The sequence below is a fragment of the Scyliorhinus torazame genome, chromosome 11, assembly GCF_047496885.1.
Source record: "Scyliorhinus torazame isolate Kashiwa2021f chromosome 11, sScyTor2.1, whole genome shotgun sequence".
NCBI classification, from domain to species: domain Eukaryota; kingdom Metazoa; phylum Chordata; class Chondrichthyes; order Carcharhiniformes; family Scyliorhinidae; genus Scyliorhinus; species Scyliorhinus torazame.
In genome coordinates this window covers 139533404-139545496 of record NC_092717.1, presented here as the reverse complement: position 1 = coordinate 139545496, position 12093 = coordinate 139533404, and the positions used below count along the sequence as shown (strand labels likewise).

General features: G+C 43.3%; 1 protein-coding gene across 4 annotated transcripts in view; it reads right to left on the bottom strand.

Moving 5' to 3' along the window:
* The window catches only part of prkdc (protein kinase, DNA-activated, catalytic subunit), a 344146-nt gene extending 332151 nt beyond the window's left edge, over positions 1-11995 (bottom strand). For 2 of the 4 annotated variants that reach the window (XM_072467800.1, XM_072467801.1), the window contains exons 1-5: positions 11778-11992; positions 6853-6929; positions 5937-6029; positions 2240-2314; positions 47-146 (exon numbers count right to left, since the gene is read on the bottom strand). In XM_072467800.1, coding sequence (XP_072323901.1) covers positions 47-146; positions 2240-2314; positions 5937-6029; positions 6853-6929; positions 11778-11952 — 520 coding nt within the window. In that variant the 5' untranslated portion in view covers positions 11953-11992. Of the gene's footprint in view, positions 1-46; positions 147-2239; positions 2315-5936; positions 6030-6852; positions 6930-11777 lie in introns of all 4 variants that reach the window. The other 2 variants (XM_072467802.1, XM_072467803.1) reach the window with 2 other exon arrangements.
* Positions 11996-12093: the final 98 nt, after the last annotated feature.

Here is a 12093-nt window from a genome sequence, read left to right as displayed (position 1 = left end):
CGTTTGTGCTTCTCAGGGAAAATGTTTTAACAGAAATTAAACCCACCTGTGTCTGGAAGTTTGCTCTTCTGTGCCAATTCTCCATAGAATTTGTTGAATATTTCCCCAATTTTAAAGTCCTGAAGACTGATTTTACAGCGCAACAACTGAAATTATAATAATGTTATTTAACCTTTTTCTTAATAAATAAAAGCAAATTACACTACTTATCATATATAATTGCTGCATTTATATTTCAGTTTAGGCATTATAAAACTGGCATAAATAACAAAACTCCAACCCATCACATTAATGGCATAGCATAATCAGTTCTTTGCACTGAAGTGGAGTGCCAAATCTTACAGCCAAAACACAGCACCAATAGGATAGTTTCCACCTAATTTTATGCGTCAATTATTTGACACTAAATGTTCATCACCACATCATCTACAGGTGTACGCAAATACTTGAGCATTTTAAATGAATTTCCCCTATGATGTAGCCTGACATCACTTTCACTGCATTTTCAGATGGACTATTACAGACTTTTCAACATTTTTAATATACAACAGGTAAATTTATCTATAACAAATGTATCAAATATTATGCTTCCAAGTTTAAGATACTTTTCCCTTGCTATTTTTTCCTCCTTTTCCACTGTCCATTTTACGGGTAAAATCTATATTAATAAAAAAATAACCTATCAGAACAAATGTTTCCCTCCTTTCAGTTTTGTTCTCAAGGTGAGAAATATTAGCACTGATGAATGGAACAAGTTTTAATTTCAGGCATCTGGCATTGGCACTAAAAATACTCCAAGCATAGTAAAACCAAATACAGAGTAAAGCTCTCACTATTGAACTTAACTTTCATCAGCTGCATAAACTATGATGAAATTAATGTGAAATCAATCTGTTTAAGTAATATTGTTTATGGGGCGAATACAAGATAAGAAACAGCAGGAAATCTCTATTTTTTTTCTGCATACTACAATGGAAAATTTACTACAACGAGAATTGGCAGACAAGGCCTTATCTTAATACTTTATCCTCTGGAAAATGGAAATCACTTATTGCCATAAGCAGGCTTCAAATGAAGTTACTGTGAAAAGCCCCTAGTCACCACATTCCGGCGCCTGTTCGGGGAGGCTGGTACGGGAATTGAACCGTGCTGCTGGCCTGCCTGGGTCTGCTTTAAAAGCCAGCTATTTAGCCCTGTGCTAAACCAGCCCCTGGAGGGTGCTTCCAACACTACAGCATTCCTAGAATTCTGCATGGAATGAATATCAGCCTAAATGATACGCTCAAACCTTCAATGCATAACCCAACTAAACCAAAATGGCACCAATACTTGAAAACAAATTCTTATCTTCATACCTAAATGAGATCATAATAATGTTGCACTCAAAAGGGTTAACATTTATAAATGCATCCTTTCAAATATCTGCAGGTTAGGGACTTCATGAGAAAGGAGGTGCCATCATTTCCAATTCTGTCGCTCCCAGTGCAGCAGAATAAGCTTGGTTCTTTCCAGGGATGGAGGGTAGGTGTGGGAAATGCGCGGGGAGGTCGGCGAATCATGTGCATATGTTTTGGGCGTGTCCAAGGTTGAGGGGGTTTTGGAAGGGATTTTTGAACTTTACCGTCAAAAGTTTTGGGGCTAGATGTAGCTGAGTCCAGAAGTGGCGATATTTGGAGTGACGGAGAATCCGGAAGCGCAGGTGGGGAGAGAGGCCAACGTGTTGGTCTTTGCCTCCCTGATAGCCTGGAGACTGATTTTGCTGTGCTGGCAGGACTTGGAGCCGCCGAAGGCAGGGGTATGGGTGAACAAATTGGCAGAGTTCTTGCATTTGGAAATGATCAAGTTCACCATTCAAGGTTCAGAGGAGGGGTTCACCTTGAGGTGGAAGCTGTTCATTGACTTCTTTAAGGAGTATTGTGGCATCTGCTGGGGGGGGGGGGGAATTGTTTTACTTTTTTGTCTGGGGGGTGGAGGTGAAAAAATGGGAAAAGGGGGGCGGGTGCCAGCAGGGTGAGTGGGGGGTGTTATTTGGGGGTGGGGATGCAAAGGGGAGAGGGTTGTTTCCTGTTGCCGGGGTTGGCTTTTGTACTTCTTGGTTATGTACATACTGAAAATATTTTTTTTTAAATATATATATAATCCACCCTTATTTAGAAACTATCCGTTAAAAAAACCTAAGATAATTAATTACCTGTGAAACATATCTAACAATGAATGGAATGAAAATAAAGACTCCTACCACAAGAAGAAGGTCTAAGGCAGCAACCTTACACTTTGCAGCCCTTTCTTTGGTGTACACCACAAGACATATGTCCTAAGAAAATAAAGAAAGGCATTAAACATACAGAATTTTCTCTTTCACGCAATCATATCTTGTCATCATGCGCCAGTAAATTTATTCAATATAATAGTGGCTCAAAACATTTCTGCGTACAATCAAGAAATTTTGAAAGTCTGTCCGATAGCCAATATTTATTCACACATGAAAAATCCAATTACTGCTCTTTCCATCATCAACATTAAGGAGCCAATTACATTTTACCAAATAAATTTGACCTTAATATCATGTTTTATAAAATAGATAATAAAATCTAGTACAAACTACACTCCACATCACCCCCATCAAATAAAAAGGGGTTAATGAACTTCTTTGCCATCAAAAATGGAGACCATTTGTTCAGGTGGATAGTAAAGTTCCCATTGCATCATTAAAGAGCCTCTGAAATCTGCTAAAGGACATAAATGGATGCCTCCAGTTTCCCCTCATACCCTTGCCCACTAAACCAAAATTCCCCCACGATTCCCTCTACATTAGCTCTGGATCCCAGTTACTGTCTAGTTTCTCTCCCTGCTGCCCATTCATCCAAATTCACCTCATCTCGAAGATCCACATCCTATCCCTTAATCACATTCCCAATAAACGACTCTCCACCCAACCTCCCTTCCTGAATCCCAAACCAGCTAATATTGTAAATGGTCCCCTCTCCTTTCAATTAACTCAGCGATTGTTCTCTCCTTTTCAGAACCACTCGTATCCTTATTAAAAATAAGATACCCTCAACCCCTCTGTCCTGGTGTTAACTATTGCGCCATCTCCAACCACTCTTTTTTTACTCTCCACTTTTATCTCTAATGTCCGTCAGTGCTGTCACCTCAGAAATCCATGCAATTTTCCAGAAATTCCATTTGAACCTCTTCAATCAGGTTGCTGGCCCTCCCATAACATAACACAAACTACATTCTCCGTCACTGTGACCGTGGTGCATTATTCTTCATTATCTTTTCTGCGGCTTCGAGATGGTTGACCGCACCACCCTCTTCCAAAACCTTCCCTCTATCGTCCATTATAGTGTAACTGTCCTTACAAGGTTCCATTTATAGATATCTGGTCAATCCAGAGCATCGCCAGCAATTGCTTCTCTTCCTTTGCATCATTATCTCTGGGACCTCCCCCAAAGTAATCTATCCTTGATTCCCTCCCATTTGCATGTTCCTCCTGTTATCGTTTGAAATGTGGGGTCAGCACCCACATGTATGCCAATGGAAGCCCGATTTACCTTTCCACAACCTCTCTCGATCCCCCCGTGATGTCAGACTGTCATCCAGTCTGGAATGAGCCCCAATTTACTCAGATAAATAATGGAAAGATTTGGTCACTGACGGAGATTGAACCAGACCACTACAACTGAAGCCTTCTATTTGACCCTGAACTGAGCTTTCAAGTTCATATCTACTCCATCAACATAGCCTGTTGTTTCCAACTCAGCCCATCTGCCACAGGAACCATTATCCACGTTTTTGTCACCTTCAGTCTTGATAACTCCTTTACTGGCCAGACTCCCATTTACAATCCTCCATAAACTTTAGCTCATCCAAATTTAACTGGCCCATCACCTACAGGCTCATCTTAAGTTTCACATTTTGGAACTGTGCCCATCCCCCAGACGCTCTGCCTCTCTCCTGGGCGCTCCTCCTTCAAGACCCTCATTAAAACCTACCCCTTTGATCAAGGTTAGGAAACTAAAACTGCGCTGATTGTTTTTGTTCTCTAAGCAGGCTACTGAACTGCACAAGTCCTGTTATGTTTAATTCTGAGTGTACCTGTTCAGGCTTATTTTGAAATTATTATTTATTTATTTTTTAAAAATATTTTTATTCTCCATTTTCACATTTTCTTCAGAGTTTACACCCCACCAACAAACAGTAAACGGTAACAAATACAATGTCAATCCCCTTATCAACAACAACGATCCCATCCTACCACCACTCCCCAAACAGCGGCCCACCTGACAATATAAGCATCAAATAAAACAAACGCTCCCACGGTGGGAAAAAGAAAAAATAGAAAAAGGAATCGCCTATGGTCACCATTGACATAGAATCCACCCCCCAACCCCTCCCCCTAATATTCAATGCCATCCAATCCCCGAAAGAGAATCGTGAATGACACACATGAATTGTAGACACCGCTCGCCCCCACCCGCCCTCTCCTCTTCCTCTTGTAAACTCCTCTCCCCAACCTCAGTTCATTACCCCACCTTTGCACCCTGGCTAGACTCACCGGAACCTGTTCTACCAGGCTCCGAACACCGCAGCCCCTCCCCCCCCACCTCGCTCCCGTTCACTGGCCAGCTTAAACCGGCCAGAGTGGAGACCCCCGCCCGGGTCTCCTTCCCCCTTGCCCAGTCCCAGGAAAACCAAGAAATCCCCTTTAGGATACAACCCCCGCATACACACCCAAGCCACAAAGAACTATCATTGCAAATGAAAGTCCCATCTCTTCCCTTTTCCAAATATATACAGTGTTGACTCATTCAGTACATACACCAACATGCAGTGAAAAACTAAAGTTACACGAGGCTACATCGGTATACCACCATTCCTCAATTCTGCCTTCACAAACTCCTCCGCTGCTTCCGCCATCCCAAAATAAAAATCATTGGATTTCTAAGTCACCGTCAATTTAGCTGGATATACTATCCGCACTGCACCTTGCTGATGTACAGTGCCTTCTTCACCCGGCTGAAGCAGCCCACCCCCTCGCCAGCTCCACCGGAAAGTCCTGGTATATGCGTATACCAGCTCTAGCCCACTGCACCACCCGCTTCGGCTTTGCCCAGCACAGGACCTTCTCCTTCACGCTGTACCTACGGAAACAGAGTCACTACTCTTGGCGGCTCACTCGCCTTTGATATTGGCCTCCACGACCGATGAGCCCGATCCAGTTCATATCGGGAGGGATCGTCCATCTCTCCCAATAGCTTCGCAAACATAGTGGCAAAATACTCAGTTGGCCTCGGGCCTTCCACTCCTTTGGGCAGAGCCACAATCCTCAGATTCTGTCACCTGGATCTGTTTTGCAGGTCTTCCATTTTGGCTCGCAGACCCTTGTTGGCCTCTATCATCCTCCGCAACTCCTTCCCCATCACTGTGCTGCAATAATGCCTCTTCCACTTCCTTCAGTGTCTCACCTTGCTCCCGCACCTCCACCATCGTGTTCAATACCACCACCTTCACCGGGGCAATCGCCTACTCCACCAGCACTTTCAATATCGCCTCCATCTCCTTCTTCATTGCTTCCATGTGCTTTGTGAACTGTTTTTCCAAGTTCCACGGCCATCACTTTGGTAATTTCTTCTGCCGTGAGCAATGCGGCCTCCCCTGGTGCCCCAGCCTCCACTTTCCCCGCGCTGACCTTTCCACTCCCCGGCGGACTTTCATTAACCACTTTTTTCACGACCGTTTTGTTTCCCTAACCTGGACATTTCACCTCACTGTGCCTTCTTACTGCTTTTGCAACCTCCGTTGCCCCTGGGACCAGGCATTAAGACCCCGAAAATTCCATTCCTGAATGGGAGCCCTCCAGTGTGCGGCTGCCTCCCGCACGCCATCACCAGAAGTTCCTTATTTTGAAATTATGGCACAAAGTCCCTTACCTTGATTTCAACTGCATATGGTCCAACTGTCTCTTTAATCTTTTCAACAAATGCAGTAATTAACTTCAAAACGTCATCTCTACAATCCCGAAACTGGAAATCCAAATACAAGATATTCTACTAAGTAGTTTACACAATAAATTACACAAGAAAAATTTTAAGAACACATTTTATCTGTTGAGATGCTAGTTGTGGCTCAGTGACAACGATCATTTCAGAGTCTGAAGGTCTCAAGTCCCAAAATCTAAAATGAGAGCACAAAACCTACTTTGACGCTCCAGTGCAGTACTGAGGGAGTACTGCATGGTCGGAGGTGCAATCATTCAAATGGGAAGTTAAATAGAGACTCTGCCTGCTCTCTCATGTGGACATTAAATATTTTATGTCACAATTTTGAAGAACAGCATGTTCTCCCTGGTACCCTGTCCAATATTAATCCGCAAAACATAGGAGTTAGTGGTGTAGTGGTAATATCACTGGACTCGTAATCCAGAGGCCCAGATTTCTCCGGGGACACAGGTTCAAAACCCAAAATTCAATTAACCCATCTGAGTCATGAATGTCCTTTAGGGAAGGAAATGTACCACCCTGACCCAGTCTGGCCTACATTTGACTCCAGACCTGCAATGTGGTTAACTCTTAGCTGCCCTGTGAAATGGCCTAACAAGCCACTCAATTCAAGGGCAATTAGAGATGGGCAACATATACTGGTCTTTCCTGCGACACCCATATCCCATGAAAGAATCTAGAAAACAAATTTACCTGAGCATTATTACATTGCTAATTGTAGGAAGTTGCTGTGCCCAAATTAGCTACCAAATTTAATACATTAGAATAGTGACATTGACAGTGATGCATTTTGGCAAATAATGCAGGCATTATAGAAATGAAGGTCTATTTTTGATGGGAAACTTACGTCTTCATTGCTTAGCGATTTTCGAAGAAAGATTAGCAACCCTTCATCCTTGGAGAACATCAATGAGCTGTGTAGGGCTGCGTACAAACAAAAGAAATGTGAGCATGTACTATCAAAAGAAACACTATTTATACCATAAAAGACCAATGCAAACGCATTGAAATTTATTTTAAAAATGGAACAAGTTATTGAAGAAAATATATTAGCAATAGAAAGGTATTTACCCTAATTCAATATATTCAGTCAATTTACTCAATATTATCACAAGTTTGGATTTTAAACTGTCGATCAGCAAGTCAGTGATGAACGGGAGTACATTTAACATAAAAGTAGTCTTTTGTAATGTTTGTGGGGCATTGAATGTTTACTTTTCTTTGGTCAACTAAAGTTGCTCCAGGCTGCACATAATCTGAATCAATAGCCTTTGCCATGTAGTGAAACAACGTCAATTAGAATCCATAAGTCCCAACAGCCTGAATTCCTGATTTCAGACAGTGACAGAAATGTCCCAGTCACTTTCCCAACAGGAAGGGGTGAAAATCAGCATTGCTTCATCTCATGCCACTCATATATCCCCCAGTCATTTGTTGCAGAGCAAGATAGGTGTGAAACAGGAGGGTGGGTGAACAAGGAAAGAAATAACAGCGTGCATTTATATAGGACCTTTAATAAAGTAAAGCTCCCATGATGCTTCACTAGGAGATACTGAACTTGACCACAGATAAGATGATCAAATATATGGCAAAAGATTGGGATTGGAAAAACTTTTTAAAAGGAGAGAAGTAGCACGGCAAAAACAATTTAGGGAGTGGGTTCCAGGGTCAGACTGAAACAACTGTATGCTTTGACACCCATGAAGGAATGAGACTGGTTTCCAATGGAAACAAATAACATCTATTCAGTCTTGGCAATGTTATGTTGAAGCAAGAGGTGGCGCATCCACAACTGAAATGGAGCTCTGGGCTGCATATCATCAGCATATACACAGAAACAGAGGAGGGAAAGAAACCAACGATCAAATTTTAGGTTACTCAGCAGTGATCATATGCAAGAGGGGAACTGACTTTGCTTAAAAACGCGAGCTACTTTAGAGCAGATAAATTAAATCAAATGATGGTGGCCAAGGAGATGGGCCATGGAAGAGGATGGAACGGCTAACCAAATCAAACCTGATGCAGATAGCTTGCCATGGTTATGCCACGGGGAATCGCATAGGTGACTATGACCAGGGCAGTCTCTGTTCCGAACACAGCAAAAGGCCGATTGTAGGAATTCAAACTGGAAACTGCTGGAGATAAACAGAACGAGCTGGCGAAAGTTTCTTAGCTACAAATAGAATGATTTAAGATGGGAGACTCAAAGACAGATTCTTTGAAGAGACAAGTGAGAGGCAGTTTTGAAATGGAGGGGAATAGTAATGGGAATTATTTAAAACTATAGAGGATTATGACAAACGTCATTGAGTGGTCAGGATTTAGTGCGGAATGGATCATGGAACAAAAGTCTCATAACCATGGATGCAGAAGGTGCTAATTAGTGGCATGGAGCCGGATTTTCAGCACGAGTGGAGTCAGATGAGCATGTCATTTCCCATGACCAGAAGGTATACCCATTTGCCTATACCATCCCACCAAAGAGACATTTTACTGGAGGCCAGATCAGGGGCAAAATATTTCAAGCCAGCCTGCACTACGACCCCAACTGCCAGAAATTTGTGTTAAGTTCCACTATTGAGTGTTTAAAGCCAAGCCACACAGGTTACAGAACTGTTAGTGGCCAGAAAATAGTTGGACTCAGTACAATGCTTTATACAGAACCTGAAACAGCAGAAATGTACGGAGTTAGTAAAACCCAGTAGCAGTAATTTGGCAATTTCTGCCAGTGCTTTAATCAACCAATCAGATGGGGAAAAACTTGATTTCCGTTTCTAAATCACATCTATTAATGAACCAGGCTCCCCATATTCCTGAATGTTTTTTGCTATGAGGGCGGAAGGGGTGATCGCTACAACAGGTGTAGATGGAAAGAGAACAAAATGTAAATAAAATTCAGTTAAGCTATGAACGTTAAAAGTTAGAACCAGGAGACGAGGGCAGGGAACTAAAGTGATGCTAGAAAGATGATAAAATACTTGTACTTGAAATGCTAGAAATAGTCTGAGCCTGTAACCTATTAACTAGGTTATGATAATTCAAGGTTACTGTTCAACACAAATCCATCCTTCTATTGATAAAGGAAGATGGCTCTGGTTGTTGGAGGTCAATCATGAGATCCAGGACATTACCTGCAAGAGTTGCTCAGGGTACTTCTCAGAGGCCCAACATCTTCAGCTGCTTCATTAATGACTGCTTTCCATCATAAGGTCAGAAGTGATGTTTGCTACAATTGCATCATTCACAGCTCCCCAGTGCAGCGAGACATGGACAATATGCAAGGTTGGGCTGTTAACATTCACACCACACATGTGCCTGGCAATGACCATTGCCAACTGAGAATCTAACCATCACCCTGGACATTCAATGGCATTACCATCACCGAATCCCCACCATCAACATCCTAGGAGTCACCATTGACCAGAAACTGAACTGGAACTAGCCATATAAATACTGTGGCTACAAGGGCAGGCCAGAGACTGGGAATCCTGCAGAGTAACTCTCATCACTTTACAAAGTCTGTCCACCATCTACAAGGCACTTCAGGAGTATGATTGAATACTCTCCACAAGTGCAGCTCCAACAACACTCAAGCCTGGCATCATCCAGGACAAAGCAGCCTGTTTGATTGGTACCCCATTCACACTCACTTCCTCCACCACCAACATTCTGTGGCAGCAGTGTGCACCATCTACAAGATGCATTGCAGGAACTCACCAGGGCTCCTTAGGCATCACATTTCAAACCCACAACCACTATCACCTAGAAGGACAAGGACAAATACATGGGAGCACCACCATCTGGAGGTTCGCCTCCAAGTAACTCACCATCCTGACTTGAAAATATAATTGCCATTATGACCGTCGCTGGATCAAAATCTGGGAATTCTCTCCCTAACAGCACTGTGGGGGTACCTACAATTCAGGACTCCAGCAGTTCAAGGCAGCAGCTCACTAGTTCTCAAGGGCAATTAGGGGTGGGCATTAAATGCTGGCCTAGCCAGCAATGCCAACATCCCATGAATAAAAAAATATTTATGATCGCAATCGCTGATTAAATGCAAGCAACATCTGTGAAGGGCCATCCCAGCTGAAGCGTAGAAAGTTTTAAAACATAACTTTAGACAAGATGCTGCACAAAAGGCTGCCACTAAGTAATGGGACTTCAATATAAAACCAAAGTGAATAAAACCAACTGAAGGGCAATATGGGGCTGGTTTAGCTCAGTGGGCTAGACAGCTTGTTTGTGATGCAGAACAAGGGCAGCAGCGGGGGTTCAATTCCTGTACCAGCTGAGAATTCTGAATTCTCCCTCAGTGTACCCGAAGACACCGGAATGTGGCAACTAGGGGCTTTTCACAGTAACTTCATTGTAGTGTTAATGCAAGCCTACTTGTGACAATAAAGATTATTAAAGCAGCAGGCACTGGAGCAGTGGATAACATTAATAGTGCTGAACATTCCCAGGATTGGTGCGCAACCCTTAGCATTTCTATTTGATAGCTTGGATTCAGATGCTGAATCCAAACGTATCAATTTAATATAACGGATGGCAATAGAGGTGGATCAACCTCAACAGCTGTCAAATACCTACAGAAAATGTTAAACATTATAGGGCATAGTAGTGCACGGGAAGAGAAGAACTGGAAAACACATGCTGGCTGAGACTCCGGCTGAGACTCATGAAAAATAGAGGCATTAATAGATTTAATACTTAAATATTAATCACTGCAGAACACCAATGACAACAGAATGCTTAAAGAATCAGCCAGAAAGTGTATAATTTGAAGGAGGTCATGCTTAAACTGTAGCATTCCACACCAGCTTTGAATGCCAAGACAAGGGAATGTTGAAGTTGTGCAGGTAGGGCACAGCACAGCTACAAGGATGATTGGAAAAACAGGAGCTGAAAAGCCTTGAAGCAACCAAGAGGACACTATAAAAAAGAAATGCAAAAGATACTAAATAGTACAAAGGGGTCATGGAATTAACTAGTGCAAGTCAAATTCAGGGCTGACATCTTCACACAAGTGTGATCACCAGTCATCAAAAGTAGTATGGGCAAAATAAAATAAATTATCTGTAAATGGGATACAAAGGCGAAGGGAGTTGCAGATTCATCTTGTCAAATTAAATAAAGTGGAGGTGCCTTCTTCAAATCGGTATCAATCGTAAAATTTATACTCAGCAATTTGCTCAATTTTACAAGACTCTTCGCCGATATGCAAAGCGTATTTCAAAATCCCTTAAAAATAGGTCTTCCCCAACTGTCATTGTCCAGGTCGCCAGTTTATTTTTATTGAGGGGGGGGGGGGGGGGAAAGAGATAGCACAATACTAGATTAAAATGTTTACTATTAAACAGTAAGAAGTCTTTTGACTCCCGTGCATAGGTTTGTTTACAAGATGTGCTAACTCTTCTTCCAACTACACCAGGTGCGCAAGGTGTTTCTCTCCATATTCCAGAATCTGACCCCCTATTAGACAAACTGGCGGAGTATAAAATTACTCGTTACTACAACGTCAGCTTGGCTCTGACTGGAAGAGTAATGGTATTCTAGTGACGAGTACATGTTTAAAAAGGTGTGCGGGTGCAGCAACATGCACAGGTGAGCGTCTTGATGATCTCGTCTTCCTGCCGTTGACTGCACAGAGCCACCCCGGGATACTGTGGGCTTCTTCCTACCCGGGTGCCCTCCCGGGAAGCTGAAACTCAAACCTGGCGTCGCTCGCCCCACCGAACGGAAGCGGCAGCCTGGCTGCAAAATACGCACCCAGCCGGCTTTCCTGGCCGCTGTGCAGAAAGTCGTGGCTGAGGTTGGTGACGATGGTGAGCGAGGTCAGTGCAGCGTTCTTGCTGTCGCTGGCTGACAAGAGCTGCTGGAGCTGCTGCAGCCGCCGCTCCGGCTCGAAGCCGGCCCCCTGCCGCCACTGCGTTCCAGCGGCCATTGTCCCGGCTCCGCGCGCGAGCCAGCGCTGCTCCACCTTCCACAGCACAGGGCCGGATCAGTCCGACCGACCAGCCAATCCCACACGTCACAAACATCAGCCGTCCAATCGGATTGGAAAACCCATTTTAAACAACTTCCG